The 22,755-nt window shown below is 46.6% G+C and overlaps 1 protein-coding gene across 6 annotated transcripts in view; it reads left to right on the forward strand.

The window, feature by feature from the left end:
- The window catches only part of LOC129701414 (thrombospondin type-1 domain-containing protein 4-like), a 552,304-nt gene that overhangs the window by 73,862 nt on the left and 455,687 nt on the right, over positions 1 to 22,755 (forward strand). For all 6 annotated transcript variants that reach the window (XM_055642598.1, XM_055642615.1, XM_055642572.1 and 3 more), the window contains one exon: positions 4,206 to 4,278. In XM_055642598.1, coding sequence (XP_055498573.1) covers positions 4,206 to 4,278 — 73 coding nt within the window. The remainder of the gene's footprint in view (positions 1 to 4,205; positions 4,279 to 22,755) is intronic.

Consider the following 22,755-nt stretch of genomic DNA (forward strand, 5'->3'; position numbering starts at 1 on the left):
AATGATAAAGCAATTTAAATTTATAGTGAACATATAATATAAGTAAAGTTTCATTGAATTCACAGGATATTGAATGAGAAGTTTAGAGTACCAATATAAAGGATGAGGTTTCTGACGACTTAGAAATTCATGATAAAATAGGCTGAAGTCAGCATGGTTTTGTGAAGGGGAAATGTTAAAGGGCCTGTCTCACTTAGGCGATTTTTAGGTGACTGCCGGTGATTGTCGTAGTTGTAGCAGGCCGCCGAAAAACCGGCAACTGGACCCCCCTATGACAATGTCTGTGACAATGTCTACGACAAGCTCCAACAACCTGCCACCTAGTCGACGTCAAGCTATGGCAAGCTACCGCCAAATGGCGACCCATTAGGACGTCCACCTATGACCACACCTACGACAACCTACAGCCACACAGGCAAAAAACCTACAACAACTGGTCAACCTACTGAAGCCAACTGAAGACAATTCAGTCGCCGGTATCTGTCACTGGTTGACGTAGGTAGTCGCCAATGGAATTCACCGCGGTCAGCAACGGCGTTAACCTACGTCACCTGGCGACAACCTACGTCATCCTGGCGACCTACTGCCACCGCACCTGCGTCACGAGAATACAAGCTACGATCCATAGGATCAAAACAAATGTCGCCGCTAATTTTTCAACATGTTGAAAAATTAGCGGAGACCAGAATGGCAATAGACAATAGGTGCAGGAGCAGGCCATTCGGTCCTCCGAACCAGCACCGCCATTCAATGTGATCATGGCTGATCATGCCAATCAGTACCCCATATGCCCCGATTCTGCTATCTTTAGAGCACTTTTTAGCTCTCTCTTGAAAGTATCTAGAAAACCGGTCTCCACCGCCCTCTGAGGCAGTGAATTCCACAGACTCACAACTCTATGTGTGAAAAAGTGTTTCTTCATCTCTGTTCTAAATGGCTTACCCATTATTCTTAAACTGTGGCCCCTGGTTCTGGACTCCCCCAACATCTGGAACATGTTTCCTGCTTCTAGTGTGTCCAAACCCTTAATAATCTTATATGTTTTAATAAGATCCTCTCATCCTTCTAAACTCCAGAGTATACAAGCCCAGCCGCTCCATTCTCTCAGTATATGACGTTACGACTTTTTGCGAAACCGAGGAAACTAGTCACTGTAAATAACTCGTTCTATGATCCCCCCCCCCCAGTCAAGTTTCAGTTAATAAAATACTGAATCAAGCTCTTGAACAACTAAACTTTATTTTTGGATAACACAACACAAATTCCCTTCTAAGTAACCACCGCAGGTTCAATCCTTGTATCTGCTTGGCCAAGCCCTTCTAGCCTTGTGCAAGCAGAGACACTACAAAAGGTCGTGCAGTCCCAAGCGTTCTTCCAGAAGATCGACATCGGACATCGTGGGAGCTACTTTTTATAGGTCCCCGATCCTCGAGGGGCCGAACCACATGGGGGTGGTCTCTATACAGTCCAATAACAAATATCGATTAACACAGTACATGTTAGACAGTTCCCTAACCCAATAACACAGTAACTAATACAATGTATCTGACGAAGCTTCTAGATGGAAGTTAACAGAGATGAATTATGCAACATGTGCCCTGGGATTCAGACAACTCAGACAAAGCTCAACATCTTAACCAATCAACAACTGTCCAAATAAGGCTTTGCAACATTACTTACACTATGTATATATGGTTTGCATTGACCCAATCAGTTTCATGCAATTTACACATTGTAAGAAACTGCAGATGTCCCATTCTTTCCCAGCAGCTCTTATCCTGGCCACAGACAAACAGGCACCATTCAGCAGCTTGCCCCAGTTCTGCAAAAGGCGCATTTAACTTGACCAAAATGGTCTAGCAGCACAAGTCCCATACAAAGCTTTTCAAAAAGGGGGGGGGGGGGGGGGGGCATGACAGGATTCCAAAAATGTTATGTGAAATAATTTGCACGCAGTGCACATTACAAGCGGGAAGCCCCTCGCTTCCTGGTTCCAGGGCCCGCTTAAGGGCCCTGAAAGCTCTGGGGTTTTAGATGCTCTCTGGTGCATTCTGAGCCTTATTTTGGAGCATTTTTGCACCAAATTTATGACCAATGTTTCAGAAATAATTTTGGTTGAGTCAAGAGTAATGAGTGGGTGGAATGGGATGATTGGGATCATTGTTGTATACATTTTTTTTTAAATCAAGAATTGTTGTCCTTGTTTTAATAATCAAGTTGTACTGTTGTAAAATGTTATGTAAAATGTTATAAAGGAGCATGCAAAAACTGCAAATAAAATACTGTAAGTTTTTGCAGTAAATAAAACCTTTTTTGAGAAAATGTTTTGTGTGTTGATTTGATTGCCTATTACTGTTAGACTGTGTTAGTGCGTGCAGTGCACCTTTAATGGTCCTCCTGACCTAACAACTTCACATCACATCAACTTCAACATGAAATAGTTCAATTTTCCGAGAATGTAACTGTGCAAACCTACTCACCACTTTGTCCAAGTCATGGGCAAAGTCATAGTGAATGTGCATTAAGCCGAGTGCAGACAACCTGTCATTGCTCATGAATGTCCTGGCGTAGTGATGCAGGTGTCGGACACTTGTGGCACACCTATATTGCCATTTAGCCATAAATCATGTTTTCCAGTTCCATTTTCCAGGAATGTAACTGCGCAAACCTAGTCACGACTTTGTCCAAGTTATAGGCAAAGTCATAGTTAATGTGGATAAAGGCAATTGCAGACAGCCTGTCATTGCTCATGGAAGTCCTGGTCTTTCCTTCTTTGCGGATGTGAAAATGTGTTTGTTCTCGTTGGCTGGATCAAAGTAAGATGCCGAGCGAGATCACGCCCACTGCAAGCATGCCGCCTGAGGCGAGCATCTCTATGCCGCTCAGGCTCATGTCTAAGGGTCCCGACTACCTCCACAGTCAAATGGAGGGGGACAGGCGGGGTCGGCAGAGTGCCGTGGAGAGACTGACTGCCGACAAGGCCAAGCACTTGAAGAGCCAGACGGCGAGGGGGTGCAAAGCTCCGAAGACTACGTAGAGCAGGTCTCCCCACTACACACCTATGAGCTTTTTATAGGGGGACAATCGAGAGCATATTAACCTATGGCATCACTTCCTGGTTCGGGAGCTGCAAGGCGTACGAACGGCACCAACTAGACAGGATTGTGAAGACCGCCAGCAGGATTATTGGTGCTCCACTCCCTTTCCTGCTGGACATATACAGGAAGAGATGTATCAGCAGAGCCATCTCCATCATCAAAGACCCCTACCACCCATCGCATCACATATTCTCCATCCTGCCATCTGGGAAGAGGTACAGGAGCATTAGCTGCAAAACCAGCAGGATGCTCCTCAGCTTCTTCCCGCAGGCTATAAGACTGATAAACGGACTTTGCCCCCTGCCAAAGTATTGCGCACCAACCACCAACCTGGACACACTGCAGCAGAGCCACTGTCGTGCCGCTGCTGATCGGAACGCCTGTTGATGTTTAGTAGACAGTAGAGTGTTTAATTTGTTCATGATATATGTATTTTTATTTCTATTTATTTTTTACTGCACACTGAATGGACACTGGTTGAGCAACGTTTTTTTGTTTCCTCTGGGTATGTGAGTACTCGGGGAAAATGACAATAAACATATACAATACGATACAAGTGGAGCCCAATGGTTTGGGCAGATCTGCATCCGAGGAAGGCAGTGGCAGCAGCAGCAGGAAGACTTATCTGGCCTCCGGCAGCCCCAAGCAGAGCGGGCAGCTGGGGCTCCCGCCAGACATTGTGCGTCGCTCCAGCTCCAAGAGACAGCTCAGGCCTGACTCGCTGGTCCGGCAGAAGTGCGAGTTTGTGCGAGGAGCGGCGGCCACCAGCAGCACCTGCAGTTTCAAGGGCAGTGGCAGCCTGGTCCAGTGGCTGGTGCCCGGCCCTAGCGGCCAGGGCGACCAGCAGTGGGGGGGGGGGGGGAGAGAGAGAGAGTCTCGCCGATCTCTCACAGTACTTCCGCTAGAGCCCTGCGTCCTGCCTCCATACAGTCATGCACCACATGAATAGGTCATGGGGCCAACGGATCCAGCCATCATGGACCTCCTCATCCAATCTTCTACTGCAGCTTGCTCCTTCATTCCCCTCTGCTCTTTCTCTATTGCCCGTGTCTTGCTGACCAAACCTGACCAAGAAACCTTGACAGTTATCACCCTTTATTCTTACAGGTTGATCGTAACTGGAACCATTTTCAGTTTACGGAGTGATGCTGGGATTGTTTCTGGAAATACGAACAAATTGGTGAGTTTCTTCAGCCAGCATTAACTTTGCGACAATGGTAACAGATGTATAGCATTCTTCCTCTGTCAAACCAGTCAAAGTTGCTACGCAAACAAAGTGGTGGCAACTAAGGAGCACATCCTGTAACAGCTAAAGAGAGGCCACAAAAGTAATTGACAAGGATTTGGAAGGACATTTGTCAATAGCAGGACATAATGATTAAGAATAATCCATAGCTGGAAGAACTCAAGGATATGATACAGTGTTTGGACTGATATTGGAACAATAGAGATTGCAATCTAAACTGGAGCTAATCATCGATTGGTTGGAGTTGGTGTTGTTTAAATTCTACCTTGGCTCTGGGGAATTTATATCCAGGTGATTATTAAAAATCAGGGGTAGACAAAAATGCTGGAGAAACTCAGCGGGTGAGGCAGCATCTATGGAGAATGATCAGGGTGCACATTTATTTATCCCAATCTCATGACAAAGCATTTAGTTCAATAACAATCTTTAATAGAAAGAGGTGTGTCATCCTTGCCCATCGTGTCCATTTGTGATGCAGTTGGGAAAGGGTAGAACTCCTGGCTTTGCTGGTGATACCCATATGCTGGTTATACAGAAAGCTAAGGTGGGACAAAGGTGAAGACAAGCATTCGACTGTTGCTGTAATTGTTTTAGTGGTTACAGGTAAGGATTCTAGGGGATCTGGTGTGTGGAAACTACAGGGGTTCTGAATAAGAGTTGAAGTAGAGGTGGAAAGGTAGTTGAGGATAACATTCAATGCTAATTGCTGTATGCGAGGTATTTATGAATATCTGACCTTTCCAATAGAAACAGTAATTTCTGAATACACTGTTGAGTAAATCACTCTTTGCTTCATTTTAGACAAAAGGAACTGCTGATATTGGTTTACATAAAAAGACACCAAGTGCTGGAGTAACTCAGCAGGTCAAGCAGCATCTCCGAAGAACATGACTAAATGACAGTCTGAAGAAGGGACCTGACCCAAAACGTCACCTACCCATGTTCCCCAGAGATGATGCCTGACCTGCTGAGTTACTACAGCACTTGGTGTCTTTAATAATCATTTTATGTAGCTGGGGCAGGGGGGGGGGGGGGGGGGGGGGGGGGGGGGGGGGGGGGGGGGGGGGCAGGGGGGGGCGGGGGGTTGGGGGGGGGGGGGGGGGGGGGGGGAGGGGGGGGGGGCAGGGGGGGGGGGCCAGTGGTTGGGGTTCGGCAGAGGGGGGGGCAGAGTTGGGGGTAGAGAGGGAGGGGGGTATGGAGGTATGGAGAGTGGGAGTGAGGGTAGATAGGGGGGGCATCTCCCTTCTCCACCATCTCCCTTCTCCACCCCCATCTCCCTTCTTCACCCACCCCCATCTCCACCCCTCCCCCATCTCTCCCTTCTTCTCCACCCCCCTCCCATCTCCCTCTGCCACCCCACTCCCCACCCCATCTTCCACCTCCTCATTTCCCTCATCCTCCTCCCCTCACTCCCATTCTTTGCCCCAGGACCTACCCAGGTCGTAGAGCAGCGCCAGGGCCTGGAACTCGACCTGGTTTTCATGCTCGGCCCGGCCCCGGCTGTCCAGCCGTCAACTCGGCTGCCGCCTGGGCTATAGTGCAGGCTGTTGATTGGTTTATTTCCTACTAACCAATTGTAGTGCTTGTTAGTAATTGCTCCGCCTAATATGCGATACATATTACCAAGAGCTTGTCTACGCCATTCAGTATGAGTAGCAGCTAGGAATGGTAATCCTGCAGACTGATGCTGTAAGTGGGCTTTAATAAACATGTGTTGTGTCTTGATGTGCTTTTGACGACTTATTACATGGTGTCAGAGAGCGAGTTTTACCTACTCCGTTCATGTTTATCGGGGTTTGTTTTTTTAATATTTGTTTTATGTGCCAGTTATCTCTATCATGGCAAACTCGCCGTCTTAGTCCTCTGATCATTGACTCTGACATTGCTGAACGCTGGCGCCTTTTCGAATGCGATTACATTCACTATATTCGCATCGTTCATCGCAATGAACCTACAGATGTATGTGCTTCTGTATTACTCAACCTGGCTGGCCCAGAGGCAATGAAACGTGTGGACAGTTTCACATTTGAGCCTGCTGTTTTAGATGCGAATGGACAGGTCCAGGTGCCGGCAGAGACGATTGATGACCCTGCTGTCTTACTTGCAAAGTTCAGACAGTTGTATGACCTCCCCTCAAACTACATTATCGAACGTACCCAGTTTTATGCTCGTATATGCAACAGATTGATGAGCGGATAGAATGTTTTTTTAGCGGTTTAAAACACATGACTGCACGCTGCCATTTTCGTGATTTGTGCGACAAACTCATCCGTGACAAGATTGTTGAAGGTATAACAAGTTAAGAGATGAACTGCTCCGTAACACTGATCTGACCCTTAATCAAGCTGAGCACGCCTGTCGGATTGCTGAGATAACATCTTCTCACACTAAGTCTGTGATTTCTGGCCAGCATTCGCAGTATAGTGTCCGTCTTTCAGACACCTCCTGTCCCCAGCATGGCAGCAGAGAGGGTTTGCTGCTCAGTCCTAATTGCAACTATTTTTATGCTACGGGTCGAGAATTGTGTATTGCTTATGGTAAAACCTGTAATTTCTGTTAGAAATCCAACCACCTTGCAAGATGTTGCCGTCCCGTGCGACTCAATCCGGGACTAGGACAAGGCCGGGTTTGCACCTATTACAACATGAGCTGGATGATAACTTGCCATCCTCCGCTCAGGTCTCTGAAAGTACAGATAACAGTTCAGCCATCCACTCTCTCCTCCCTTCCTCTAACGAGCAACCTGACCGTGAGGTAACCATGTTTGTGAATAACAGGCCTGTGATTGCGAAGGTTGATACAGGCGTGAAATGCAACGTCATCTCGTTATCTGAATTTTTTTAAATTCGTAATGCTGCACATATTGAAAAGGCTTCGGGCCTATGGGAGAGATATTCTACACCCGCTTGGACAGACTAATTTAAAATGCACCATAGACTCGCACCCTCATACCCTAAAGTTTTATATCGTCAAGGGGGATTCTGAGACTCTGCTCGGTATCAATGCATGCCACGATCTAGGCCTAGTATACTTTGGCTGCGCTATCCATCAACTCTTTCTCACTGAGGGCCCCACTCAGCAAATACTCTCTCAATACAGAGAACTATTTAATGACGAGCTTGGCAAGTTGCCCCTCATTACCACATTGGCGTTGATCCCAACATCGCTCTTGTGGTTCGAGCACCACATAATGTTCCGCATTCCATGCGTGACAGAGTACACAATTAACTCAAGCGGATGGTCTCCATCGGTGTCATTGCTGAAGTTACTGACCCATCTGACTGGGTTTCCATCATGGTGGTAGCAACGAAAAAAAACCAAGGAGGAGGTCTGTATCTGCACAAACCCCGGAGTTCTCAACGCTGCCATCAAACGCCAGCACTGCCCTATGCAAACAGTAGAGGAAGTTGCTGCTCAAATAGGCAACGCATTAGTGTTCTCCGTTCTGGATGCCAAAAGCTCATTTTGGCAGATTCCTCTGGACCCAGACTCGTCCAATCATACTACGTTTGGCACCCCCTTCGGCCGCTTCAAATTCCTGAGAATGCCTTTTGGCATCAACTCTGCCAGCGAAGTTCGAGTCTAGGAAGTTACCAACGTCGGACATGTCTTCACAAGTGATGGTCTCAGACCAGACCCATCAAAAACTGCAGCTATCAACGAGATGCCTCTTACTACTGATGTTATGAGTCTACAAAGGTTCCTTGGAACGGTCACCTACCTGGGGAAATTTATTCTCAACCTCAGCGACATATCTGCCCCCCCCTGCGGGAACTGACACACAAAGACGCTGCATGGTCTTGGTTTTCGCCTGCATAAAATTCAAGGACTTTATGTTTGGAAAGTCTGTGACTATAGAAACAGACCACCAGCCGCTGGTCACTATTACACACTGCTCCAGCCCACCTACAACGGATGCAGTGGTTTGATTTCAACATTGTCTATAAAAAAGGCAAGGACGTGCACATAGCTGACATGCTAGTAAGGGCCCCAGGAGAAACCAGCGAACAACAACTCTCTGAACAGGACCAGTTCTCAGTAATGAAGGTATCGTATGTTCCTACTGATTGCTTAAGCAGTCTGGCAGAGCACACGGCTGCTGACGAGGATTTACAATTGCTGTACACTGTCACCCAGCATGGTTGGCCGGATAACCAACACAACACCCCGCTTGCAATTCGCCCTTACTTCCTGGTTCCCGACGAACTGGTGTTACAGGACGGGTTTATAGTCAAGGGCCACAAGGCAGTTGTCCCAGCTGTCCTCCGGGACAAGTACTTCGACAACGTCCACAGGGGCCACCCCGGCGTGGGGGCAACCGTACAACGGGCACAGAGCATGTTTTACTGGCCTAGTATGACTAAGTACATACATGACAAAACTGAAGCCTGCACTGTCTGTAAAAGCCTGACGCCACATCAGCAGAAGCAGCCCTTACTGCCGCACCCGGTCCCTCCTCTACTGTGGTCCACGTTATCTGCTGATATATTCAAATGGCATGGGAAACACTATCTGGTTCTTGTTGTGAGATAAGATCATGGGAGACCCCTTCCATCCCTGCAACGGACTGTTCCAGCTGCTACGGTCAGGCAAACGCCTCCGTTGCCATGCTGTGAGAACGGAGAGGTTGAGAAGGAGTTTCTTCCCCGAGGCCTTAGGACTCACCAGGGACTAACTTTACTGTACCATACTACTGGGGTTTTTATCTAATTGCTCTTTTTTTCCTTTTTCCTTCCTCCCATAATATGTAATATGTAAAAGAATATGCGATTCTGTTCCATTCTGTTTGTAGTTTGTTGTTTGTTTGTTTTTTGCACAAAGTCCGCGAGCATTGCCACTTTTCATTTCACTGCAGATCTCGTATGTGTATGTGACGAATAAACTTGACTTGACTTGTCGACTCTTATTCGGGTGGTTTGACATCGATCTACTCCAAACCATTACATCTGAAGTGGTTATCGAGGTTGCCATTTCCCCGTGCACAGCTCCCCTGCACGTCAGTTCACCAGCCAGCTTTTCAAAAACTTGGCAAAATGATATGACTTTCGACATATTACCAGCAGCCCTGAGTCTCTGCAGTCCAACAGACTCGCCGAACAAGCCGTCCGAAGTGCAAGACAACTAATGGAGCGTTCATACCTTGCAAAATCGGACGTCTACCTAGACCTACTCAATTGAATGAACATTGCAAGGGATCCCATACTGGGTTCCCCAGCCCAGCGACTGATGCCTCACCAAACCTGTGCTCCTCTGCCTGTGTCCCAGCAGCTTTTGCAGCCACAAGTTTGTTCTCCGTCTGCGGTCCAGTAACAACTACAATTCAAACGCGATACACAAAAATGTTTTTTTGACAAATCCACTCGAACCTCTCGCCAGTGGACAGGTGGTTCGCCTCCAGACCAACAAGGGCTGGGCCGTCTGGGTTTCTATGTATCTACATCCACAGCCCTGCCGAAGAACTGCGATCCTACCTGGTTGAAGGGGACGGAGCCATTTACTGACGCAACCATCAACATCTCCCAGTGAAGGAACCGCGTCCTGCGACTCCACATACAGATGTTTTGCGTTTCGTATACGCTCCCACTACCAGTCCTGCTGCTCCACTATCAGAGACCGTTACCCCTGCGGCTTTCGGTGCCTAGCTCACCTATCTCACCCCCTCCCCGGTAACTTCCCCGGTGAAAGGAGGAGAAGCGGATTCATACCGCACACATGCCGGTCGGATTAGCAGACTACCCATTAGATACAGTGATTTTGTGTAACTATCTAAACTTCCCCATATGCGTTATTGGGGTTCCGGTTCCTATATTGCTTAGCCACCATGTTCCCACGTATCTATGCTTTATTTTGTTTCTACAAGGAAAGATGTAGTTTGGTCATTTCCTACAAACCAATTGTAGTACTTGTTAGTAGTTTCTCCGCCTAATATGTGATACATATTACCGAGAGCTTGCCTTCGCCATTCAGTATAAGTTGCTGCTAGGAACTGTAATATCATGCAGACCAATGCTGTAAGTGGACTTTAATAAACATGTGTTGTATCTTGATGTGTGTTTGACTTGACTCATTACACAGGCCATGACCTCATCTCCGGGCTCGTCCCTGACCACTGACCCAAGCTCGTGCCCCTTGGTTGTGACGTCAGTGGCGGTTTCCATTTTCGGCCCCGGGAATGCGGCAGGAAGCTGCTTATCCATCCCAAAAATGTGAGTAGAATGCTGGGAAGGTGTGGCCTAGCATTTAAACAGATTGTGCCCAGATGACACCACCCTACATACACAACCAAGGGGCGTTTTCGCGCACAGCACTTCCTTTGATCCGCCAATTCCGCGAGTAGACAGACTTTCAACGTTGGTGCAAATTATAATTTACAAATGCCTGTAGGTATGTTACAAAAACCTACCTGCATCATTGTGACGTCAGCCTCGCGATTTTCTTTTCAAAATGGGTGATGTTTCAGCCTAGAAATCATTAACGGTGCAAGACCCGGTCGCAAAAGGAATGCGGCCTCGATAATATAGTTCTATAGTTTTAAAATTACTGTTTCATTCCGCAACATCTCGCAGCCCCAGGGTTTTATAAAGGAAGCTGCTTATACCGCCTTATTTTTACAATGGGGGCATATATATAACCCTGAAATCAAGTTATCTGTGAGTATTTTGGGCTTTTTTATATCCCGCAATTTTTGTGTGAGGGCAAATCCAGGGAAGGCTGTGGCCTAGCGTTTGAACCCACTAGAAAGCTGATTTAAATGGGCATTTATTTACAGCAATTGAACACTAAATTCCTTCCAGATGACACACATGCATACATACACACAACCAAGAGACAAGTTTTAATAATATAGAAGACTATCAGCACTTCCTTTGATCTGCACAATTCAAACAAGGAGTAGACAGACTTTCAACATGTTGCTTTATCTGTGGGATAAATTGCAAATTATAATCTACAAATGGCTACTATTTGCATTGGTTTATTATTGTCACATGTACATATATACGGTGAAAATCTTTGCATGCTATCCCATCTTATCATACTGTACAATCAAGCCATACAGGTGGTGCAAAGAGAAAAATCCCCGAATGCAGAATATAAGGTAATAGCGTTATAGCATTAGAGTTATAGACTTGCTAACTATGTCTAATCAGTTTTACAATCATCGATAGAACTGGTTAAGTCTGCTTGGTAACTAAGCGGTCTCAATGGATGCCTAAAACAGGAAAAAGTATGATTTTGTAAAAATAATTAAATGATGTAGATACTTGCAGAATTTAAATATAAGGATCTCAAATGCCAATGAACCATGTAATCTACAACTGCTGTAGTGACATTTTGGCTGAGGCATATCAGGGATTAATCTAAAAGCCAAATATTGGAATTTAAAATGAAAGCAAAAAATGATGTAAATATTTATCAGGTCGGGCAGCATCTGCAGAAAGCTGATATATCTGGTCAAAGTGACCCGCTATGTGTTTCTGGCATTTTCTGATTCTCTTTCAAAACTAATATATTTGGGGAAAGCTGTTTCCTTTTGATGTACTTGCATTTAGTTTTAAAGGAAGATTAGCCCATTAGTATCCATGCAGCTACATTACTCACACCAAATATTCAGGTTAGATTGAAAACTTATTGGAAGTTAATCTGGGAGGAAGAGAGGAAGAAATTTGGTGGGGGATGAAGACAGGAAGTGGAAGTAGAGAGGAATATGCTTTCTATCTTGCATCGATAGAAGTCATTGCAGACATTCAGAATTTCCTCAGACTTTTGAGGAAGTAGAGATGTTGGTGTGCCGCCTTGTTTGTCTCTTCATTGTGGTTGATCCATGAAAGATCATTGGCAATATTGGTGCAACTTGAAGCTCTCAACCATTTCCACTTTAGCACCATTGCTGCTGAATGGGGCATGTACCCTAGCATGCTTCATGAAGTCCATAACTAGCTCTTTTGTATTGCTGACATTGAGGGAGAGTTTGTTGTCCTGTCACCATGTTACTCAGTTCTCTATCTCCTTCCTGTACTCAAGAAACATGTATTGAAGCTGGAGATTGAAGGGACAGGGTTGATAATGAAAGTGTAAGAAAATGGGGGAGACTCTCCATGGTCTGAAGGAAACGGACTAAGCAAGATCAAGTTGGACATTCATTTCAAATTCTGATTTTTAACCACAACTAGACTAAGTGGGGCCTGTTGGGTCCCAGTCACACGGGAGGCCTGGTCCCCCAACGCAACCCATTCCCCAACGCAATATTCCACCACTCAGCCGTTCCCCCAACGCAACCCGTTGCCCCAACGCAATATTCCACCACTCACCCATAGGCCCTAACTGCGCAGGCGTGGCTCGTTTCCCCATATCCCCCAGCACTCCCTCCCCCTCTTCATGTGAGGGAATTGGGATGTGTGGCGGGTGGGAGCGGAGGGGGTGTGTGTGGGCGGGGGGATGTAGGAGGGTGGAGAGGGTTGTGTGGGGGAGGGGGGGGGTGTGGGGGGGGAGGGGAGGTGTGTAAGTGGGTGCGATTGGTGTGGGAGGGAGGGAGGAAGGAGGGATGTGGCATTTGGCTAGTGTCTCTCCAAGCTCAGGTAACTGATGTATTGATTGTAACCTTTTAGAAAGAACTGCAGATGCTGGAAAAATTGAAGGTAGACAAAAATGCTGGAGAAACTCAGCGGGTGAGGCAGCATCTATGGAGCGAAGGAATAGGTGACGTTTCAGGTCGAGACCCTTCTTCAGACTGATGTTGGGGTGTGGGAAGAAGAAAGGAGGCAGAGACAGTGGGTTGTGAGAGAGCTGGGAAGGGGAGGGGAAGGAGGGAGAAAGCAAGGACTACCTGAAATTGGAGAAGTCAATGTTCATACCGCTGGGGTGTAAACTACCCAAGCAAAATATGAGGTGCTGCCCCTCCAATTTGTGGTGGGACTCATTCTGGCCATGGAGGAGGCCCAGGACAGAAAGGTCAGATACAGAATGGGAGGGGGAGTTGAAGAGCTGTGAGCCACCGGGAGATCGGGTTCGTTAATGCGAACTGTGCGGAGGTGTTGGGCGAAGCGATCGCCAAGCCTGCGCTTGGTCTCACCGATGTAGAGCAATTGACACCTAGAGCAGCGGATGCAATAGATTAAGTTGGAGGAGGTGCAGGTGAACCTCTGCCTCACCTGGGAAGACTGCTTGGGACCTGCATAATGAAGACAGCTCCACCACCAATTTCCCGGCAACTGGTGACCCGGCACTTTCTTTAATCCCGACAAAATTATGAAAGTACACTAGAAATCCCCACCAGAAATCCCCCCCCAAAATGTGGCGCCCAGACTGGGTGAGGCCCCAATCTTGACCTCATCTGGTCTTCTGTCCCCATCCGGGTGGCGCCGTCAGTGATGGCAGCCTCGCCAACAGTCTGTCTATCTTTTCGTCTTTTTTGTTATTTTTAGTATGTTTTAAAACTCTGTGTTAATGTTCTCTGGTTTGTTTTATGTGGGAGGTTGGGGAGGGGGTCGAGGGAAACTTTTTTTCAATCTCTTACCTTGCAGGAGATGTGATTGTTTTCCGGATCGTATCTCCGGTCACTCTGCGGCCTAACATCGCGGCCTTTCTCGGGCCTGACTTTGAGCCCTATCGCGGGGCCGTGGACTTATCATCTGAGCCTGCCATCCCTTGCCTGGGATCGACGCTCCAATGGATTTCAACATCGAGGAGCTCGCAGTCTCGGGTAGGTAGAGACTGATGTCGGGAAGCTCCAAAGTCGCAGGGGATTCGACCAACCCCGACTCTTGTCTGATCGCCCGGAGCGGGCAGCTGAGATCTTCCAGATGCGGGAACATGATCGCCTGACACGTAGATTGAACTTTTATTGGCTTCTATCACAGTAAGGAATGTGGGGGAGTCACTGTGGTGGATGTCCATGTTAAAAATTTATTTGGATGTCTTGTTGCTCTTTATTGGTTTGACTGTATGGAAAATCAAATTCCTTGTATGTTGCAAATCATACTTGGCTAATAAAGTACTATTATGATTATGATTAGTGGGTGAAATTGACCGGCAACAGCCAGGACTCTAGAACTCCAACCCGGCCGATGCCAGATCCGTTCCCATACCCGACTTCCAAGGCTGACTTTACGGGCCGGTATCTTGGTTTCTTAGCTGCCTAGGTAGACCATTCCAGCACCATTAGACTCTTCTCGGAGTCCATGACCTCCGTTGGTCCAGCAAAACGGATAATCCAGAAAGGCTCTGGAGCCAACGGTGCCAGAAAATCAGTGGTGGACCTGTACTAATTGGCCAGATAATCAAAGGAGAATGATGGCCATACAGCACAGAAGCACCCATCATGGTTGAATTGACCAATGTTTGCATAATTGCCCTACCTGACCTTAATCAGCTCGTAATAGTGATCAGAGACAGAATCCAAATGGAATTTACTTTGATAGACACAAGATGCTGGAGTAACTAAGCGGGACAGGCCGCATCTTTGGATAGAAGGAATGGGTGACCTTTCGTGTCGATACCCTTCTTCAGACTTTTTCAGAAAAATGATTTGCCATGACCAAGGGACACTTTGGCAAGTTGCGGTGCAGACAAAGAATTGAAACCTAGTGCTTTAAGGGCCTGTCCCACTTGGGCGTCATTTGCACGTCACGCAGATAGCGTGCGAAGATTTTGTACATTCCAAAATCCTGGGGCGCCGCGCACGACGCTGCCTATGTCACCACGCACCATGCGCGCGTAATGGGCACCATGCGCGCACGTTGTGCATTGTGGCGTAAATGATGTCGCGTTAATGTCGCGCAAAGGACGCCCAAGTGGGACAGGCCCTTTAATCTACTAAACCATCTGGGAATGTGAGATACTGGAATACAGTTCACACCACATGTCAATTTTGTTTCACACTCTTAGTAAACTGGCAACGTAACTCTCGAGCTTGGTTTTGATCCAGTTCCAGAGTGAACTGGATGAGGTCCAATCCCAGGAGACAATAATCAGGCATTGACGCAATTCAAGCTGAAGTTTATTGTCATATGTACAAGCATGGTGAGCATGGTACAATGACAAATCTTGCTCGCAGCAGCAACACGGGTACATACACTCAATCAAAACCACAAAATAACAAATGATACATAAATTATATGTTAATTATACATACAATACTAAAATAAAGAAACCTCTGCAAAAAAACAAGACTTTAGAGCAGAAACATAATTAGAAAAGAAAACTATAACTCCACAGTAGTGCAAGAGGTGAGTGACAGTGTTCTGTTGTCAAGGTAAGACCAGATGTGTGTCGGGTAGTTCAAGTACCAGATAGATATAGGTAAATAGCCAATCCTGAACCTGCAGGTGTGTGACTTCAGGCTTCTGTACTTCTTGCCCCAAAGTGGCAGTGAGAAGACGGACAGCACAGTTGCATAGCTAGTAGACCTGCTGCCCCACAGCGCCAGAGACCCTTTTCCATTCTGACCTCGGATGCTGTCTGTGTCTGCTGTGTGCTGTCTGTGAGTTTGCATGTTTCCCTGTTTCCGCCCGGGTTCCTCCCACATCCCATGCGCGAGTTTGTAAGTTAATTTGCCCCTGTAAATTTCCCCTGTGTGTAGAGAGTGGATGAGAAGGTGGGACATCATAGAACGAGAGTGAATGGATGATCGATGGTCACCATGGACATGACCAAAGAACCTTTTCCATGCTGTACCTTTAAACTGAACTAAGAGGGCATGGTGGAGATCCTTGATGATGGAGGCATTTTATCCCACCAGGTCAATGCCGACTAATTAAAACAATCCCATCAGTCTCATTCCCCTTCTCTTATTTTCCTGTGATCCTGCAATTTATCGACTCTCATGTCCAGCTCCTCTTTTATTCTTTTGCTATTTGCTTATATTAAAAGGCAATTTACAGTAACCGTTTAACCTACCAGCATGTCCTTACAAAGTGGGTAGTGTTAGAGCACCTAGTGGAAGTCCATGTGGACTGGGAAGAGCATGCAAACTTCACACTGGTGGAGGCTGAGATTAGAATCAAAGCCAAGTCACTGGAACAGTGAGGCAGCACTACTGTGCCACACCATAAATCAGCCCTGCCCTGCTCTGCCCTGAAGCTCGTTCTTATCTCCCAGAACACCTTGGCATGTACTGATGTTATTTCTAGGTAAGGTGCAGACTTGACTGAAGTCCGTTGCTCGTTCCACTTGCAGGCAGGCTTGGACAGGTGGCTGCAATGTGAGTCCATGGGGGAGTTTCTCTTCAGAGTTTGGCCCTGGTTTGCTGCCAAATCTTCAGAATAATTAATGGTTCCTATTGTAAATACTGACTAACATGCACAGAGGGGCCAAAGGAAACTCACTCGGCAAAAGTTCTGCACGATGGAAACCCCATTCTTAGAAATTCCTGGAAACGGTCATGTTAAATGTAGAGACTAGAAGTTCACAAGTTGCACTCCTGGAAGGAAGTCAAGTTTATGCTGCAGATGCTACTATATTAGATGAAAAGTCAAACTGCTCCCCGACATGCTCTTGTAAAGTAACTGGAATATTAGTTCCTTAATAGCATCACTTTGAAATATGCTGACACTTTTCCATTCATTCTGTGATTAAGATAATTTGCTGCAATATAGAGTGGGATACGTAAGGGACCTCGGGGTCAACTCAATGAGGCCTTCAGAATCTTTAGGCCAATTAAGTTTTTAATTGGGTACGAGTCACCAAGTGACCTCATTGATGATTCTCTCCAAATCTTCATGAAAATCAGGTTGAGGATTGATGGTTGGAGAAAAATATTCCACAGGTAAATGAATTACAGGGTTGATCTGGAACCAATTATGCTGTGAATTTGTTATGGCCAATATGAATACAAGAGCAAGGAAGTATTATAGCAATTGTATGGAGCTTAGTAATTCTGAGTACAGTATATAATTTTAGTCTCCTTAACAAAGAGGGATGTACTTGCTGTATAGAGAGTGCAGTGAAGATTACAAACTGGTTGGTGGGATGGCGGATTTGCCAAGTGAGAGAAATGGATCATATTCATGTTCATAAGGTATAGGAGAAAAATTAAGCCATTCAGCCCATCATGTCTGCCATTCAATAATGGCTGATTTATCTTTTGCTCTCAACCCCATTCTCCTGCCATCTCCCCATAACCTCTGACATCCGTGCCAATCAAGAATCTATCACTCTCTGCCTTAAATTATCCATTGATTTGGCCTCCACAGCCTTCAGTGGCAATGAATTCCACACATTCACCACCCTCTGTCTAAAGCAATTCCTCCTCATCTCCTTTCTAAAGGTACGTCCTTTTATTCTGAGGCTGTGGCCTCTGTTCCCAGACTCTCCCATTAGTGGAAACATCCACTATCCAGGCCGTTCACTGTTTGGTAATTTTCAATGAGGTCCTCCCTCATTTTCTTTTAAACTCCAGCGAATACAGTCCAGTGCAGTGCTGTTAAACGCTTGTAGACAATAGGTGTAGGAGTAGGCCATTCGGCCCTTCGAGCCAGCACCGCCATTCAATGCGATCATGGCTGATCATCCCCAATCAGTACCCCGTTCCTGCCTTCTCCCCATATCCCCTGACTCCGCTATTTTTACGAGCCCTATCTAGCTCTCTCTTGAAAGCATCCAGAGAACCTGCCTCCAGAGGCAGAGAATTCCACACTCACCACTGTGTGAGAAAAAGTGTGCCCTCGTCTCCGTTTTAAATGGCTTACTCCTTATTCTTAAACTGTGGCCCCTGGTTCTGGACTCCCACAACATTGGGAACATGTTTCCTGCCTCTAGCGTGTTCAAACCCTTAACAATCTTATATGTTTCAATGAGATACCCTCTCATCCTTCTAAACTCCAGAGTGTACAAGCCCAGCTGCTCCATTCTCTCAGCATATGACAGTCCCACCATCCCAGGAATTAACCTTATAAAACTACGCAGCACTCCCTCAATAGCAAGAATGTCCTTCCTCAAATTAGGGGACCAAAACTGCACACATTACTCCAGGTGTGGTCTCACTAGGCCTCTGCACAACTGCAGAGGAACCTCTTTGCTCCTATATTCGATTCCTCTTGTTATAAAGGCCAACATGCCATTCGCTTTCGTCACAGCCTGCTGTACCTGCATGCTTGCTTTCATAGACTGATGTGCAAGGACCCCCAGATCCCGTTGTACTTCCCCTTTTCCCAACTTGACGCCATTTAGATAGTAATCTGCCTTCCTGTTTTTGCTACCAAAGTGGATAACCTCACATTTATCCGCATTAAACTTCATTTGCCATGCATTTGTCCACTCCCCCCTGTCCAAGTCACCCTGCATTCTGATAGCATCCTCCACACAGTTCACACTGCCACCCAGCTTTGTGTCATCTGCAAATTAGCTAATGTTACTTTGAATCCCTTCATCCAAATCATTGATGTATATTGTAAATAGTTGCGGTCCCAGCACCGAGCCTTGCAGTACCCCACTAGTCACTGCCTGCCATTCTGAAAGGGACCTGTTAATCCCTACTCTTTGTTTCCTGTCTGCCAACCATTTCTCTATCCATGTCAGCACTCTATCCCCAATACCATGTGCCCTAATTTTGCCCACTAATCTCCTATGTGGGACCGTATCAAATGTTTTCTGAAAGTCCAGGTACACTACATCCACTGGCTCTCCCTTGTCCATTTTGCTAGTTACATCTTCAAAAAATTCCAGAAGATTAGTCAAGCATGATTTCCCCTGCGTAAATCGCTTTCCCCTGCTCTTGCTCCTATTTGACAATCCTTTCAAATGAATGATTGATTTCTGTCTGTAGAGAATTGTAGAGTTCAGGAACTGATAGAATCTACCTATCTATAACTATACATAAACTATACATAACTAAAACTCTGATCTGTTGCTCTTCCGGATTGCGTGGTTTTTCTATGTGCGCTGAAACGGTACGTGATTGCGCTACAATTTTTCGCCAGCTTACTCACCGTTCTGCTGTGCTGCGAGTACAACAAATTTAGTTCAGATTGATGGTATGTTGTAAAATTTATTAAGGTTTAAAAATCGTATAAACCGCGCTTGCGCAGATTGCTGTCGGTCTCCGCCACGCAGATTGGTCTCCTCTTCTGTCACTCAGGATGGGGCATCGCCAGGACGGACGGCACCATCGCCGCATGGGTTGGCTGCATCCGCTGTCAATCGGCTGGAGGTCGCAATGGTGAATGAGTGGTGCTGCTGCCCGAGGAGCTGGTGCTGCACAGTACCTTGTTGGGAGGGTGGAGCCGTGGGCCGAGCCCGGGAACTGGGCCTAGGCTGGAACCAAGGCCAAACTTGGGTCCGGGGTCAGGGACGAGCCCAGAGATGAAGTCGGGGCCTGGACTGGAGCCCAGGCGGCAGCTGAGCTAAGGGTTGGAGTCGTGCCCAAGTGCGGGGCCTTGTCAAGGTCCAGTGTCTCGGGGGCCGGTCCAGTATCCTGCAGCACAGCCTCTGCTTCTTGCTCTGCGGGCAGCTCTGACTCGGCCGCCCCCCATTCTCACCCCGCACCCGGCACAGCGAGCCCGGGCTCCGTCGAGGTCCAGATCCGCGAGTGCTTCGGCCACCTACAGCCAGGGCCGGGCCGAGTGCGAGAAGCAGGCTGAGTTACAGGCCTTAGCGCTGCTCTATGGCCTGGGGAGGCACTAGGGCAGGGAATGGGAGCGAGGGGAGGAGGATGAGGGCAAATGGGGGGGGGGGGGGGGGGGTGGGGAGGGAGATGGGTGGGGGAGGGGGTGGTCAGAGCCGAGCCCCGCAGCACACCAGCGGCTCCTGCCCGCAGGCGCGGACACCAGGAGCGACCCTAACGCACCACACCATTACATGGAGAGAGGGAGCGCCGCAGCCCGGCCCATAGCAGGGTGGGGGGGGGGGGGGGGGGGGGTGAGGGAGGGAGAGAGAAAGGGAGCAGTGGGAGAGAGGGAGGGAGTGGGGTAGAGGGATGGTGGAGTGCAGGGGGGTAGGGAGGGGGGTAGAAAGGGTCAGGGGCAATGGGCAAGGTGGGATAGAGAGGAGGACTAGAGGGGACAGGGAGGGGTGGATTTGATGGGAGGGGGATAGGCATGATTGGTGGAATATTGCGTTGGGGGAATGGGTGAGTGGTGGAATATTGCGTTGGGACCAGGCCTCCCATGTGACAGGAACCCAACGGGTACCACTTCATCGAGTAAAACATGAATGTGTGAATCTTGACAATTTAAACTTTAGACTTTAGAGAAGCTGTGTAGAAACAGTCTCATCGGCCCATGGAGTCAGAGCTGACCAGAAATTTCCCCACGTACTAGCACTATCTTACACACTAGGGACAATTTACAGTTTTTTTTACCAAAGCCAATTAACCTACAAACCTGTGCTTCTTTGGAGCGTGGGATTAAATTTGTGTTACCAGAGAAAACCCATGGTATTTGTACAGGGAGACAGCACCCGTAGTCAGGATTGAACCCGGGTCTCTGGTGCTGTAAGGCAGCAGCTCTACTGTTACAACACTGTGCTGCACCATATTTACTGTTGTTTGGCAAAGGTGCTCCACTGGTGTATATTAAGAATTGCTATAGGCTGTAGCTTGAAGTAATGAGCTGAAGCAATCTGCTGTTGATCTCACAAACCAGCGTTAATTTTTCTGATTTGCTGGATGATGAGATTTCTCACATTTACTGTTATCATTTCATATCTCTGGCATCTGCAATATGTTCCTTCTGTAATATCAGTTAAAGGTTCAGCTTCTTCCTTGCTCGCATCCTCCAGAACTTTATCTTCAAGGTCAGTTTATTGTCACATGTACCAGTTAAGGTACAGTGACATTTGAGTTACCATACAGCCACACTAAGTGAAAGGCAATAAGACAAACAACCACATAAAAAAAAGTTAGCATAAACATCCCACATTGGGGCAGTTAAAACTCTCTCCGTGGCATGGGGCTCCCGAATCGGCCTCTTCTTACCAGAGACAGCGGGCAAAATTGCTTGAATGAAAAAGTTGCCCCTCAGGTTCTTTTTAAACATTTCCCCTGTCACCTTATGCCTCTGTTCTCTGGTTCTTGATTCTCCTACCATTGCCTCATAAAAGATTCGAGCAAAACTTTGAAAAGCTGGAAAAATGAAATAAAAACAGAAAATTCTGAAAATACTCAGCCGGTCAGGAAGCAAGTTCTCGAGAGAAAACCCATTTTTTTTTCAAGTCGATAACCTCCCAACAGAATGGCGTGGGCAACTTCTGCTGAAGTGCTAGAAATGTTCTGGATAAATAATGCCTCTTTTAAAACGGTCTCTTCTCCTTTGCCAGCGATTTGTATTTAACTATAAAACACATTGTAAACAATCTTTTTATTTTGTAGAAGATATGCAATTATTTTCCTTTAGCCATGGAATAAGGATGTCCATTGTCATTTATATGAGAACATAAAGCAACTAGTTTTATAAGTAGGGCTACAGCATGCAAAAAACAAAAATATATATTAATAGCAACTTTCATTATACAACTTTTAATGAAGTAAAATGTTCTAGGCAGGTACTAGAGGGGTTATTGGTCAGATTTGGACATCAAGCCACTTAATGAGCTGTAAGAGTAGAGAGCAGATGTTGATCAAAGTGGAGGTTATTATAACAGCAGAGAGAAAGAGAATGAGTGGTTTATGGAAAGAATTCCAGAGTTTAGGATGTGGACAATTGAACGCAATCTTGCCAAAGGAACTTGGCTGAAGCAGAAGGTTGTGTCGCTGAATGGGAGGTTGGAAAATATTGCAAGAGCGAGGCAATGGAAGATTTAAAGAGAGGAATGGAAGTAATCCTGAATTAGGAACCAAACTGGGTTTGGAGTTCTGGTGGAACTTGACATGAGTTAATCCTGTACAGATCATTGGTTAAATCATCCTTTGAATATCTTATGTGTCAGATACTGGTTTAAACCGAAGATAGACACAAATTGCCGAAGTGACTCAGAGGGTCAGGCAACATCTCTGGAGAGAAGGAATGGGTGATGTTTAGGGTCGCGATATCTTTTCTGGTTTTGACCATTCTTATTTCTGCAAAGATTTCAAACTCAGTTGATGTTTGCTAAAATAACTTCAACAATACAAAGCGTTGGACTTTGAGGTGGGGGCAAAGAAACTAAAATCTCTTCATTCGAACCAAAGAATTAAAAAAAAAAAAGAAGAATAAGGATTGTGAGAGGTTTCAATAAGCTAAACTTGCAAAAAAAAGTCACTGTTTAAGAAGGTACTGCAGATGGTGGAAAATCAAATGTAGACAAAAATGCTGGAGAAACTCAGCGGGTGAGGCAGCATCCTTCGCTCCATAGATTCTGCCTCACCCGCTGAGTTTCTCCAGCATTTTTGTCTATCTGCAAGTCACTGGATTGTTGTCTCGCAGATGTATGTTTAAGATGACCTGAAGAAAAATGAAGTGATTCTAGATGCATTATGTCAGATGTCCTCACAATGCATTT

The sequence above is a fragment of the Leucoraja erinacea genome, chromosome 1 (assembly GCF_028641065.1).
Source record: "Leucoraja erinacea ecotype New England chromosome 1, Leri_hhj_1, whole genome shotgun sequence".
NCBI classification, from domain to species: Eukaryota; Metazoa; Chordata; class Chondrichthyes; order Rajiformes; family Rajidae; genus Leucoraja; species Leucoraja erinaceus.